Genomic DNA, 13,695 nt, shown 5'->3' with positions numbered 1-13,695 from the left:
GTGGTGGCCAGTCAATGGTATCAATTCCTTCATCCTCCAGGAACTGCCTGAATACTCTCACCACATGAGGCCAGGAATTGTCGTGCACCAGGAGCCACTGTACCAGCATAGGGTCTGACAATGGGTCCAAGGATTTCATCCTGATACCTAATGGCAGCCAAGGTGCCTTTGCCAAGCATGTAGCGGTCTATGTGACTCTCCATGGATATGCCTCCCCAGACAATCATTAACCCACCACCAAACTGCTCATGCTGAATGATGTTACAGGCAGCATAATGTTATCCATGGCTTCTCCAGACCCTTTCACTTCTGTCACGTGCTCAGGGTGAACCTGCTCTCATCTGTAAAAAGCACAGGGCACCAGTGGTGCATCTGCCAATTCTGGTATTCTATGGCTAATGCCAATCGAGCTGCATGCTGCTGGGCAGTGAGCTCAGGGCCCATTAGAGGACATGGGGCCCTTGGGTCACCCTCATGAAGTCTTTCTGGTTGTTTGGTCAGAGACATTCACACCAGTGGCCTGCTGGAGGTCATTTTGTAGGGCTCTAGCAGTGCTCATCCTGTTCCTCCTTGCCCAAAGGAGCAGATACTGGTCCTGCTGATGGGTTATGGACCTTCTATGGCCCTCTCCAGCTCTCCTAGAATCTCCTCCATGCCCTTGAGACTGTGCAGGGAGACACCGCAAACCTTCTGGCAATGACACGTATTGATGTGCCATCCTGGAGAAGTTGGACTACCTGTGCAACCTCTGTAGGGTCCAGGTATCGCCTCATGCTACCAGTAGTGACACTGACTGTAGCCAAATGCAAAACTAGTGAAGAAACAGTCAGAAAAGATGAGGAGGGAAAAATGTCAGTGGCCTCCACCTGTTAAACCATTCCTGTTTTGGGGGTCATCTCATTGTTGCCCCTCTAGTGCATCTGTTGTTAATTTCATTAACACCACAGCAGCTGAAACTGATTAACAACCCCCTCTGCTACTTAACTGACCAGATTAATATCCCATAAATTTCATTGACTTTATGCTATACTCTGATTAAAAAGTGTTCCTTTAATTCTTTTGAGCAGTATATATGCCTCCTTCATCTTGGATGTTCAAGGAGGAATTGCATTTACAGGTATTCTTATTACAAAAAAAAAAAAAAAAAAATCAATGATTTGCCTGGAGGTACTGCTGTTGGATCCATGCTGGCACCTTATGTCATTTTAACCAACATAAACAAAAGGTAAGAAAGAAGGATCAATGGGTGCATAACTATCATAGTCCTCACTATATTAAATGAAATCTACAGAAAAAATCACTTTTGCTAGATAAAAACACACTGACAAAGTTGCTGTAAAACCTTATAGAAATCACAAACTAATGCAAGACTGCTCCCGTCATCATCATCGCCATCTTGTGACTCAAGAAAAGTCAAAATTCCTAGCAATTCTTGACTGTCTTTCCCAAGCACAACAGTTAATATCCCAATGTGACTGACTAGTGGAGGATCAGATTTACAAACAATTCTATGATACTAGAAAAAATTCTGATCAAAGTGTAACAACCCTAAAATATTGGATATTCTGAACCCATGTTATACTGCATGTGCTGATTAGAGAGCAGACAACAAGTTACTGAATGTCTTGATGTACATTGCACCATAAAGTCATATGGGAAGCTTTCTGCTCTTTAGAACTGACTGGGGGTCACTTTAGGTTTTAATTTTATGGTGATAACACAGACCATTGGCAGAAACAGTAATGCATAAAAGGCCAAACAAACAGTCACAAATAAACTGAATCAATATTCTAAAACTGTAGGATTAAATTTCACACATGGATATTATTCCTACCACTGTGATTACATACTTAAGGATTAAAGCTTTAAATCATTAATCTCTTGCCATTTCTTTTAATTTATAATTCTCTGGGAATTGAATCCCTTAATTGTACCCAAAAGCTGATACTCAGTAGTAAAACAGTGTTGGATGCTAAAGGGGAACAATGACTTCAAAGCCACTGCCACTTGTCTGCTCATTAAGAAATATTTCTTGCAAATTAGCAGACCAGTTGGTATGGCACTGAAGTCACTTTTCCCCTTTATAGCAGTCAATGTTGTCAGCATTTGGATACAATTAAAGGAGCATATTCTATACAAAATGACAAATTAAAAAGAAACTGTCAAAGGAAACTTTACAATACAAGCTTTGATCAAAAATACAAATACTTTGGTCAGATACCTAAAATAAAATCTAATCTTTTAAAAGTAAAAATAATGTACAGATTGTGAAACAGGTTAGAAAAAAAAATGCATAGCAAGATGAAACTCCCCAAAAAAAAAAAAAAAAAAAAAAACCACACACACTGGTGTAACTGTGTACAATATAAAGAAAGAAAAGATGATTAATGCCTATTTAAAAAATAGAAAAAATAAGCCTTAAAAGATATAAAATAAATCACTTAAGTTAAAAAAAACACTACATTCAGTGAAACCAACACATTTACTACGTACATTTTTTATTCTGTGTGTATGGCTATACTACACGAGTTAAAAAAATAAAAGACACATGAAATGGCTTTGTAAGTAGTAAAAAGTAACCTTGCACATATTTCAAACTTTAAATACTTAACATAAATAAAGATGAGCTAACACTATGACAAATTAGCAGTAATTCCAAAAAGAATTCTCACCCAAGGCTCTATGTGTAACAGAAGACCTGCTTGTGTCATTTGAAAAGTGATCCGTTAAACAATACTTCCTTGATTAGTTGCAAGCAATAATTTAGAAGGGCTGACTGTAACATTTCAGTCACATGTTTCAAAACAAGACAAAGTAAGACCAAAGTTAATTTAGGACGCTGAACATTCTCTGAACATGCCTATAAGAAAACCCTCCTTGTTTTACAATACTGAATCACCGTGGATTGAATAAAGCTTTTTTGTTTGGCACTAATTAGTGACCTTCGACAGTGGCCAACCAATGAACACAGAAAACGTAAAAAAAAAAAAATTCCTTAATTAACTTCTAGAAATTTGTTTTCACTTTTACATTTCATAGGCGGAGCAGTGGCTCTGAGGCTAGGGATTTGTACCGATTGCCGGTTCAAATCCTATAAAAAGGGCCTACTCCATTGGGCCCTTCAGCAAGTCCCTTAACCTGCTCCATCGGGTGGTTCACCGTGTGGTGGGTTTTTTTTACATTTCATAATCTATTTCTAATGAAGATTTTTCAAAAACAAATTAAATCCACTATGATTCAATATTATAAAACAAAATATAGCTACAAATCCAGGTGGGTGGAATATTTTTGGTGCTATATATCTACTGTATATCTCTCTCTATTATAGAAAAAAAATCTTGGCAGTGAGACAAGGTGATCTTCTTGGAAGACAATTCGACATCCCGCAAGAGACACTTTAACGTCACGAGAGACAAGGCAGTGAGACACAAGGGCAGCTGCTGTACAGGCTTTAAATCATCAACGCACAACGCAACAAGCAGAACACGCACCAAGGCAGCAGCAGCTGATCTGTCCGCATCTCCTTAGCGTACATTCAGCTCCCCCTTTCACAACGCGAGCAGGAGAGACACAAAGTGGCAGGAACGTAGCGCGCCTCCAGGGGGGTTGAGCAAAGCGATCGAGACCTGATCATCTCAGAGAAACACTTTGACGACACGCGAGAGTAGACATTACAACCTTAGGAAGCAAAACCCCTAAGAGGGTGACTTTTTCATGACACACCCTAATTACAAACAGTTTAAAACAAGTTCACAGACATCTAACCTAGCAGTTATTGGAATGCTTTTGGCAGACACTTCATGTGCTCCCAGCTCTTAAAACAATGACAAGCAGAACACGGAGATCACCAGCAGCAGCTACAGCAAGCCAGCAGATGATCCGAGCGCATCTCCTTAGCATGCTTTCAGCCCCTCCCTTTTACAACGCGAGTGGCAGAGACGCAAAGTGGCAAAGGACAGCTGCTGTACAGGTTTTTAAATGATCGATGCAAAGCATGACAAGCAGAATACACTGCTTGCCAGCAGCAGCAGAAAGACAGCAGGTGATCCAAACGCATCTCCTTAGTGTGTGTTCAGCTCCCCCCTTCACAACGCGAGCAGCAATATACATCCCGCAAGAAAGAGATTTAACCATGCCCGGGGCAGGAAATAAAGGACAAATCTTGTTTTTTATAAAAGTTTTAAAGTAAAAGTGAAAATAATGCACATGTAACAATTCACATGAAAATTCTCTTTAAATTGTATATCCATGAGACCAAACCCGGGGGAGGACGAGTAAAGCAAGCAGAGGGCGGCGCCCCCTAGTCTATATATAAATAAAACACATGCGTTCACTCTCCTGGCAATTTCCCCTTGAGGATTAATAAAGTATATCATCATTATACATAAGGGGCAATCAAAACGTTTGGCAGCTAAACCTTAGAGGCCTTAATTTCTAAGTGCCCAAAGATTACTACTTCCTGTGTACTAAAATATGTTACCTACCTTTTGTAGTGTATAACCTATACTTTGCTTCAACCAAATTAAGATTGGGATTTTGAAATAAAAATTGAATACTGTGCTACCATTGAATTTCCAGTGCTAGAGAACAACATACCTATAAGATTTATTACCACCTAGTCATCAAAAACCAGGACCATCACACTCCACTCCACATCATCTAGAGATGGGCTGCTCAAATGTGCCTTGCTAGGACAACTCTAAACTAAACTAAACCAAATCAGATGTTTTTCACTAAAAAGACATGATCTAATAAATTAGTAGTGGTAAATTAGCCACAAAATCTGATCTTTGAGTTTCTGCTTCTCTAAGGTTTATTGTAATTTAGTCACAGTGTTCATTTGCACAATCTATTATGGTAGTTGAGCCAGTGAGCTTCACTATTTTCTTTTGCAGCAAAGTTCCTGCAGTGTAAACAAGTCGAGTCTTGTTTTACCAGAGAGCGAGAGACGATTGGAATATTAGCATTTACATTAAAGACAGCGAAGTAATAAACTGAGAAAAAGGAAACAGTGAAATCATCCTGTGCAATTAGACAAACGACAAGAAAGGCTACTTTAATGAATTCAGACCTTTTTATTTTGTCCTTTAAATTTAAATGGACACCGCTTTAGTTTGGACAGCAAGCTTGTTTTAAGTCCAGCAGCTTACACTTTTAAATTGGAAAAAAAACGATAGACGAATTTGAAATACTGCTTAGTAAACAATAGGCTTGTCAGCTTAACAGCAAAATGCATCTTTTACTTATAAACCTGTTAAGCATGTTAGTCTTGTGTCTTCTTCATAAACAACTTATGAAAGAGTTGTATTGTGTTTATTATGTGCTTCTTTGTGTTATACAGCACAAGTTTTGGTAAGAAACAAGTACTGCATTATGAAAATGGCAATCCAAATTTATAAAATTACACGTCAAGAATTACAAACGCTAAGCAGGTACACAGAAGGAAAAAAAACATTTATAAATATAATAAATGTGTATTTTAACAGAAAATGCTGTAGTGCAATCAATAACTAAAAATTATTAAAACCTATAAGAGCAGGTATATTTACATTTAAGCAATGTATAACTGCCGATACCAATTAATTGTATGAGAATATATATATTTTTTTTGCTAGCGAAATGGTAAAAACTGCTTTTTTTAATAAGTCTTGTTTCAGATAGGTATACTACAGAAAAAACAAATATGACAGCTATTAATGGAGTAGCATTTAATTTTCTTTTATGCTGTATAGATCATGGATATATAATTTTGTACATATTTTAAGGAAATGTTACTTATGATATTTTTATGGTTACTTAACAATAAGCTTACATAATTTTATTTTGTTAATAAAAAATGAACAGTTAAAATATGTAGTTTAATTATAAACATACATTTTAATGCAAGTCCTAAGGCTTCTATGTGGTTTATATAAAGCCTGACACACACATACACTCACATTTCTACACAATTTACCTTTATAAATCGCAATCATCTTGTAAACGTGTATTTGAATGCACCTTAAACCCCACCTGGTTGCAGCCCTGAAGAAAACATATGATTCATGCTAATCAATCTTGTACATGTACAATCTTGCATTATCACACCTTTATTGGCTGGTAGAGAAGCCTCTCTCCTGAACCATCATGCTGTGCTCCACAACTGAGTGTGCCAAAAACAAATGTGGCATTATAGCGCCTACCCTCTGTGTTCCGAACATCAGAAAGGCTGAAGGAGCCAGCGTCTTAGTAGGAACCCATTATAACCTTACTCTCATAATAACATAATTGCTGTTACAGTGAATAACATGGGCCATGTGAAAAACTGAGTGTTCAGCCAGTTGCATTAAAAACAAGACAACCACCACATACAGCACCATTAGCAAGGCATTTGATCAATTATCTTTTCCTTCAAAATAAATTAATCACAAGATGACTCCAGCCCGACAGCAATGATGTTTCTCAGTCTCATCTTGGCATTAGGGCAGCACGGTGGCACAGTGGGTAGCGCTGCTGCCTCGCAGTTAGAAGACCTGGGTTCGCTTCCTGGGTCCTCCCTGCGTGGAGTTTGCATGTTCTCCCCGTGTCTAAGTGGGTTTTCTCCGGGTGCTCCGGTTTCCTCCCACGGACCAAAGACATGCGGGTTAGGTGGATTAGCGATTCTAAAATTGGCCCTAGTGTGTGGGTGTGTGTCCTGCGGTGGGTTGGCACCCTGCCCAGGATTGGTTCCTGCCTTGTGCCCTGTGTTGGCTGGGATTGGCTCCAGCAGGCCCCCGTGACCCTGTAGTTAGGATTCAGCGGGTTGGAAAATGGATGGATGGATCTTCGCATTACAGAGGACTTTGGCATTAGGCATTTGTGGACTGTCACTGTCGACAGTTAATAAAAGAAGCTTCATTTTTTCAAGATGCCCTTAATGCAATCTGAGTGGTCAGTAGAACCAGACACTGCAGCAAATCTCCTATTTATATTGTCATTTTTAAAGCACTTACAGCTACAAAGTATAATCACCATTCAGCGGAAGGTGTGTTTGAGGACAGTTTAGATAAACAAACTAACATTTAATTTTTTTGGACAACTCTGCAGTGTTATAACTTCTTTCAAATATTTTTTTCAAATATACATTTGACCTAAAATGGGATTGTATCGTCAGTTAAGTGCTGAAACAGATTTATCAGAAAAAGCAAAACAACATTTTCAGTAACTGGTGTGCCCCTTTGAGCAGAATGGTTACATGCTGCATGTTGTTTAGAACAAGTGAGGAAGTATTTCACTGCACTCCCTAAATGTGACAATAATAACCCTATAATCCTAGAATTTAAGCGAAACATTTACAGTAATGACTCATCAGTCCCATGCATTGACTTCCCTGCACCCCTTTACGGATTAGGGCTCTTTCCGGTAATCAAGGTAGGGTGGTGCAGTTGATCTCCATAATTCTAAAATTCTACAGTTTAGGGCAGTATTCCTGAATCTTATGGAAAACATCACTTTCTAGTGCATTCACTCCACAATCTGTAATGTTACAGTGACTGATCTCAAAAAAAAAGAATGACCAGATATTAAGATTAGAAAAACAAAATGAATTAGTGATCTAAGTGAAAAATGATTCACGTAGAGATCACAACAAGTAGACCCCTGTGACCCTGTAGTTAGGATATAGCACGTTGGATAATGGATGGATGAATGGAATGCTCATATCCATCACATATTAAATTCCAGTCTTGCATTGTAATTTGAGATTTAGGAATACCAATACAAGTTTACTTAAATGAAGGCTGGACAACTACTTGATGGATTTACATTTTTTTTAAATTTACTGCCACTATTATTGTTTTATGTATTTTACTATGCAATGTGGCACATTATTGTCCAGTTGAATAATGGAACTACTTTAAACTAAAATAGGCAATGAAAATGATTTCCGTTTTTGTGATTGTAATAAATAAGTACAGTACAATCCCTCTTAACCGGCCACCCCAGAACTGGACCCATGGTCGGTTGCCGTTTTGGCTGGTTAATCCAACGCATACCTATTTTCATGTAGAAAAATATTTCTAAGGTATGTACTGTACCTCTTCGACATTCCTGAACAAACATTATCCACAAGGCTTCATCCACGATTTCGAACATGGGTTTTTTTCTCGTACAACGACTGGACAGCGAGGTGTAGCGGGTCCACAGCTCAAGTCAAAAAGGACACTTTTTACATAAATAATTGCCACACTCGCGGCTTAGCAAGGGGGTGTGGTATGTGTGGCCGATCGGTTCCTGGGGAATTCGTGATGCGGGCGATCATAGCTTAAGTGCACAGGCGAGGAGTCATCCGCATCCGTAATTGTTCCCGGGAACTGCTAATTGCCACATCTGATCCACGTCCCCATGATAAATAGAAGCGAGAGGTGGCTAGGGGAAGAACAGGAAAGAACGGGAGTTTAATGGAGAAGGAAGCAGGCAGAGGAAAGCCGGTGCAGGAGAGCGAGCGAGAGAGAGCAGATTCGATGGAGCAAAAGCAGGCAGCTGGGAGGTGAACCCCTACAGAGGAATGTTTGGCCGACACTCGGTGGGGCTGAAGAAAGCGGTCGCTCCAGCTGAGCGATCACGGAGCTGGAGTTACCGGTATTCAAGACGACTGGCCGTCGAAGGGCAGTGGCAGTCGTGCAGGCTTTGGGCTGGTTTAGCCCCAGTGTGAACGCCCTGGCCACTGGGGAAAGAACCCAAGTCTCGGTCTGGATGGAGTCCGACGTAGCCAGGGATCGGAGGGCCACCGGACCAGTGTGGAAAGCAGCTGCACCTGCAGGTAGGGCGACTCCCCTGTTGCGAAACCCGATGGGAGAAGCAGGGGAGACGCCAGGTAGAAAGAAGGCACCGTGCTTTGGATTTTAAGAGACTGTTTCCAGCCATTGTTTTAACTTTTTTTGCGTTGTTTTTAAAGGACTTCTTTTTTTTTTTTACTAATGGATTTTAACCTCCACTAATTCACTTGTTTTAATGGATTATTTATTTAAAGAAGACTTTTGATACACTGCACCTTATTTAATTTGAATACTGTTTTGTTGTTTGCTGGTTTTAAAATACCTCACACCTTCCAGGAAAGAAGGAAGTGCATACATATAATATAAAGAAGAACTCAGGATTATTTATTTAATTTTATTTTAACAGGCCGGTCAATCCGTCAACTGGTTAATGCGAGGCCAGTTAAGAGGGATTGTACTGTAATGTAAAATTTCATTTGTACTGGTGTCAAATACAAAAATTATGGTAATGTGTGACATGCCTAAAGTAAATACAGTACATTAAAACACACCTAGAATTGTTTCAAATACAGAATGACTACAAACATGGACAGCTTATTATCTTTTTATTTTATAATATCAAATGAGGTGAAAGCTCGTTGTAACGTCACAATTCAGCTACACTGGTAACAGTTTCTCAGAATTCTTCTGCTAGCAGTTACCACTTTTGAGGGGCATTCATGTGAAATTACCCAATTTAAAATTCAAACACCACCAACTTAAAAGAATTATTTTTGAGCTTAAATATTGCTTTGCATTGGGAGTATGTGTTTGTAATCGTAAATACAGTTCTTTTTTTGTTTTGATGTCTCTGTACGATCTTAACTTTCTAGCGGTTTACTCTGTTGCTATTACTTTTACAATTTCATCTAGACAGATATATTCCAAGTCAAATGGATAGACTAAATAAGGTAACCGCTTCACTTACAAGTTGCAACAGTTTGACTGAAAGAGCATGACGTTGAGTAAAGTATCTGGCTGGAAACATTTCTGCACAGATACCCTGAACATTTGGGTGAACGACTCCTAACCTATTAGCAGCTCTGCTTGGTGTACTTCCAGATGAGCTTAAAGTGGAGAAGGACAAATAGATTGTAATTGCCTAAGCCTCACACTGGCACATAGACTTATCCTGCTTAACTGGAAGAATCCCAACACACCTTTGATAAGTATGTGGTTAATTGAAGTTCTATACTTTTTGAAACGGGAAAAATCTAATTCTTGCTTAGAGGATCTGTTCAAACTTTTTAAAAATATGGCATGCCCTAATTAATAAAATTTTAGAATAAGCATTTTATATTGGGGAAAGGGATTTTCTCCCTTCTTTGTTGTTTTTAAAGATTTGCTCTTGCTATTGGATCTCCTCATTTTATCTTGGGTGGGGGGTGCATTTTGGCATGTTAAGCTCTACTTGATTTTATGGAATGCTATTTTCTTCAAATGAAAAAAAAAAATGGGTTGAAAGTGGAAAACAACCATTCAACAGGCACAAACAACGAATGACAGTTGAGACTTTAAAGCCTTGCCGAAAGAAACAATGTTACTGTATCAAATTATAATTTAGTCATTTGTTCTGTCATGCTTTTACACATACAATCAGGACCATAAGTATTTGTACAGCAACATAATATTCATAATTTTAGTTTTGTACATCACCACAATGGATCTGAAACAAAGCAAGCAAGATATGATTGAAGGGTAGACTTTGAGCTGTTCCATAGCCAGGTGGGAGCTGTTCCCTCATTATTTCATTAACTAATAAGCAGAAAGTAAAGTACAAACAGTCCATCAAAACAAATCCTTCAGACAGATAGCAGAAACAAAGCATTGTCAAATCAACCATTTGGTAACACCAGAAGATCTGGAAAACCATAAAAGACAACTGGGATAGATGATAGCAGAATTCTGTCCTTGGTGAAGAAAAACCCTTGACAACATTAAGCCAAACCAAGAACACTCTCTGCGAGGTAGACCTATCATCGCCACAGTCTACAACCAAGTCAAGACTTCATAAAAATAAAGACAGTGGGTTTACCACAAAGTGCTAACCACTGGTAAGCCACAACCATAGGAAAGAGATTAGACATTGCCAGAAAACATTTTTTAAAAGCCTGCCCAAGTCTGTAACAGTTTTCTTTGGAGAAAGGAAACTAAGATCAGTAAATACCAGAACGAGGGAAAGAGAAGAAATGGCTCATGCTCCGAAGAATACCACATCATCTGTGAACCATGGCGGAGGCAAGGGAGTTTTATGGCATGAAAATGCATGGCTGTGAAAGCAAACCAGTGACTGGTGTTTACTGCTGTAGTACAGTAATCCTTCACTATATCGCGCTTCGACTTGCGCGGCTTCACTCTATCGCGGATTTTATATGTAAGCATATCTAAATATATAACGTGGATTTTTCGCTGCTTCACGGGTTCTGTGGACAATGGGTCTTTTTACTTCCTGTACATGCTTCCTCAGTTGGTTTTCCCAGTTGATTTCATACAAGGAAAGCTATTGGCGGATGGCTGAGAAGCTAACCAATCAGAGTACGCAGTTAAGTTCCTGTGTGCTGAATGCCTCAGCGACGGAGTGCCGAATTCGATTCCGCGGCATTAACCAGGAAGTCTCATCTCGCTCATTCAGCATCAACGTGTTTCGCTGTGTAAAGAGTTAACTTTTGTGTTCATCTTTGTGCATGGCTCCAAACGATCTGCTCCTGCTACTGCTTCAGGGGCTGTGCCCAAGCACCAACGGAAGATGTTAACGATTGCTGAAAAGGTAAAAGTTTTGGATGTGTTGAAGGAAGGGAAAAACTACACCGCTGTGGGACACCATTACGGCATCAATGAGGCTACGATTCTTTTTATTTAAAAAGTAGGAAAGGAATATAAGATCTACGGCTGCAGTGTCCTTTGAACCAGGGTGCAAAACGAGTTGTAAGTGGATGTAATAAGGTAGTAGTCTGTATGGAATCTGCTCTAGGGATTTGAATTGACGACTGCAGGAAGAAGAACAATGCCAGTGCTACACAGTCGCTTGAAGAGGCTCCTTTAGAAGAGCTGTAACGCTCTTCTTTGTTGTGCAGTAAAACTAAACTCATCGTTATCGGACAAGTCATCATGTCATTGTTGGTGAGTAACCATAGTTAATTTTCTACTTACAGTACTTAGTACATGTACGTATGTTTAGTGTCACTGTACACAATTTTTCTTGCATAGTACGTATTTATTGCTGGTGGCCTGTCTATCGTAATGGCTTTAACATATGTAATATCGGAGACACTCGATATCTTTAAAATAATATTTAGGTTTTACTGTATATAAACAGTGTGTTTACATACATAATTTCAATGAATCTTACCTAATATCTAAGAGAATACAAAGGGTTTATGCTGTATAACTGTGCAGGGAATATTTATAAACAGTGTGGGAGAGTTTATAAGGGCTTAAAATATACAAAAATGGACCAGTGGACCATATATAAAAATGCCCCTCTCTTTTAAACAGCTCATGTAATATTTTTGTTAGACCCAATGAATTAAGGATGAAACTCTACACTTCAATCACATCTTGAATTGTTTGTTTATAATTCATTATTGTAGTGTACACAGCCAAAATTAAGAAAATTGTGTCACTGTCCAAATATTTATGGAGCTGTATATAAAGTGTTTTTTTAGAAAGTTTATTATCTTACATGCTATATGACCACCCTTCACGTTTACTTATTGGGATGATGATACCCAAGGTAGCTCACAACATTTGAGATAGACCTAGTTTTCTTTTGGTTTTCCTATTACAGCACATACAACTTAAGTTACTTGCTCATGGTAACTCAGTGTTAGCACTTGCATTTGAATCCATAACCTCAGGGTTTAACTTGGGCGTTAACCAATAAACAACAACTCCTCCACTAAGATCTGCTATTACACATTTTAACTAGCAGTCTGTTGATACCCAATCATTCCCTGAACGGTAATCTCATCATTTTAACTGGTTTGTAAGAGACCTAGGATTGACACTACATTAAAGTACAGAATGACAAGGATAAAAGTTAGACGAAAATGCAATGATAATTCACCTCCTCATCCTCGCTTGACAAGCTTAGACATCTACAGCAAGAACCAACTCAGTCCAAAGGCTCCGTTCGCAAATGTAAACAGGAACTGTTCCAAACTGCTTCCGCTTTCATCCACTACTCTACACCGATGCACCTACCCAGTAACCGATTCCCTTTAGCCTGCAGCGACCATAGTAACTGACAGCCCGATCTCCCGCTGCGCTATCCCCAGTCGGTAAACATTACCTGCTACACCGACGTTCATTCCGGGATCGGTAGCCCATTACACACCTTTCACTTTACCCCTCGTGTTTTGTAAAGTTTGCGCGCCCGCTGGGTCACTGATGTTGCGGCACACACCGCCCACTTCACAGCCAACACTGGCGTCTGCCTCGCTCACTTATGTAAGCCACACGCTTCAGCACGCAAGCCGCCCGTACGAACCCTTTAGACAACCTCCACTCCAAAGTGCACGCCACATCCAAATCAGTGCTCGGAGGTATCGCAGCATCGACACACTCCTAGGCTTCAGAAAGGCCCGGAGGAGCTACGCGCTTCACAGCCAGCTAGTGCTGCTGCGCTCCCCACATTGCGGCCACGCCAGTGCGCCTTCTTACCTGGTCGAGATTGTCGTCACTAGCACTGTCCTCGGAATCGGAATCAATCACGACCCTTTTCCGCTTTTTGACCATGGCTGAGCCAGTCGAAGGAGCCTCCAGCGTTAGCGTAAAGCAGCAGCACAGGCCGCCTCACACAAAGGAAACAGCGCGTACGCCCGCCCCGCACGCAACTTCGCGCCCGCGTCTTGCTTATTATTCTCCGTCCGTCACGTCAGCTTCGTCACGCCGCTCCGTAGGCCCTTGGCCGGCCTCGTGT

At 40.0% G+C, this 13,695-nt stretch overlaps 1 protein-coding gene across 1 annotated transcript in view; it reads right to left on the bottom strand.

The window, feature by feature from the left end:
- rtf1 (RTF1 homolog, Paf1/RNA polymerase II complex component) overlaps positions 1 to 13,695 on the bottom strand; it is a 54,752-nt gene extending 41,057 nt beyond the window's left edge. Inside the window, exon 1 of the mRNA XM_039741117.1 lies at positions 13,437 to 13,695. Coding sequence (XP_039597051.1) covers positions 13,437 to 13,511 — 75 coding nt within the window. The 5' untranslated portion in view covers positions 13,512 to 13,695. The remainder of the gene's footprint in view (positions 1 to 13,436) is intronic.

Source organism: Polypterus senegalus, chromosome 18 (genome assembly GCF_016835505.1).
Source record: "Polypterus senegalus isolate Bchr_013 chromosome 18, ASM1683550v1, whole genome shotgun sequence".
Classification (NCBI taxonomy): Eukaryota; Metazoa; Chordata; class Cladistia; order Polypteriformes; family Polypteridae; genus Polypterus; species Polypterus senegalus.
Note: the sequence above shows the minus strand (reverse complement) of the source record. Positions and strands in the feature narration are given on the sequence as shown.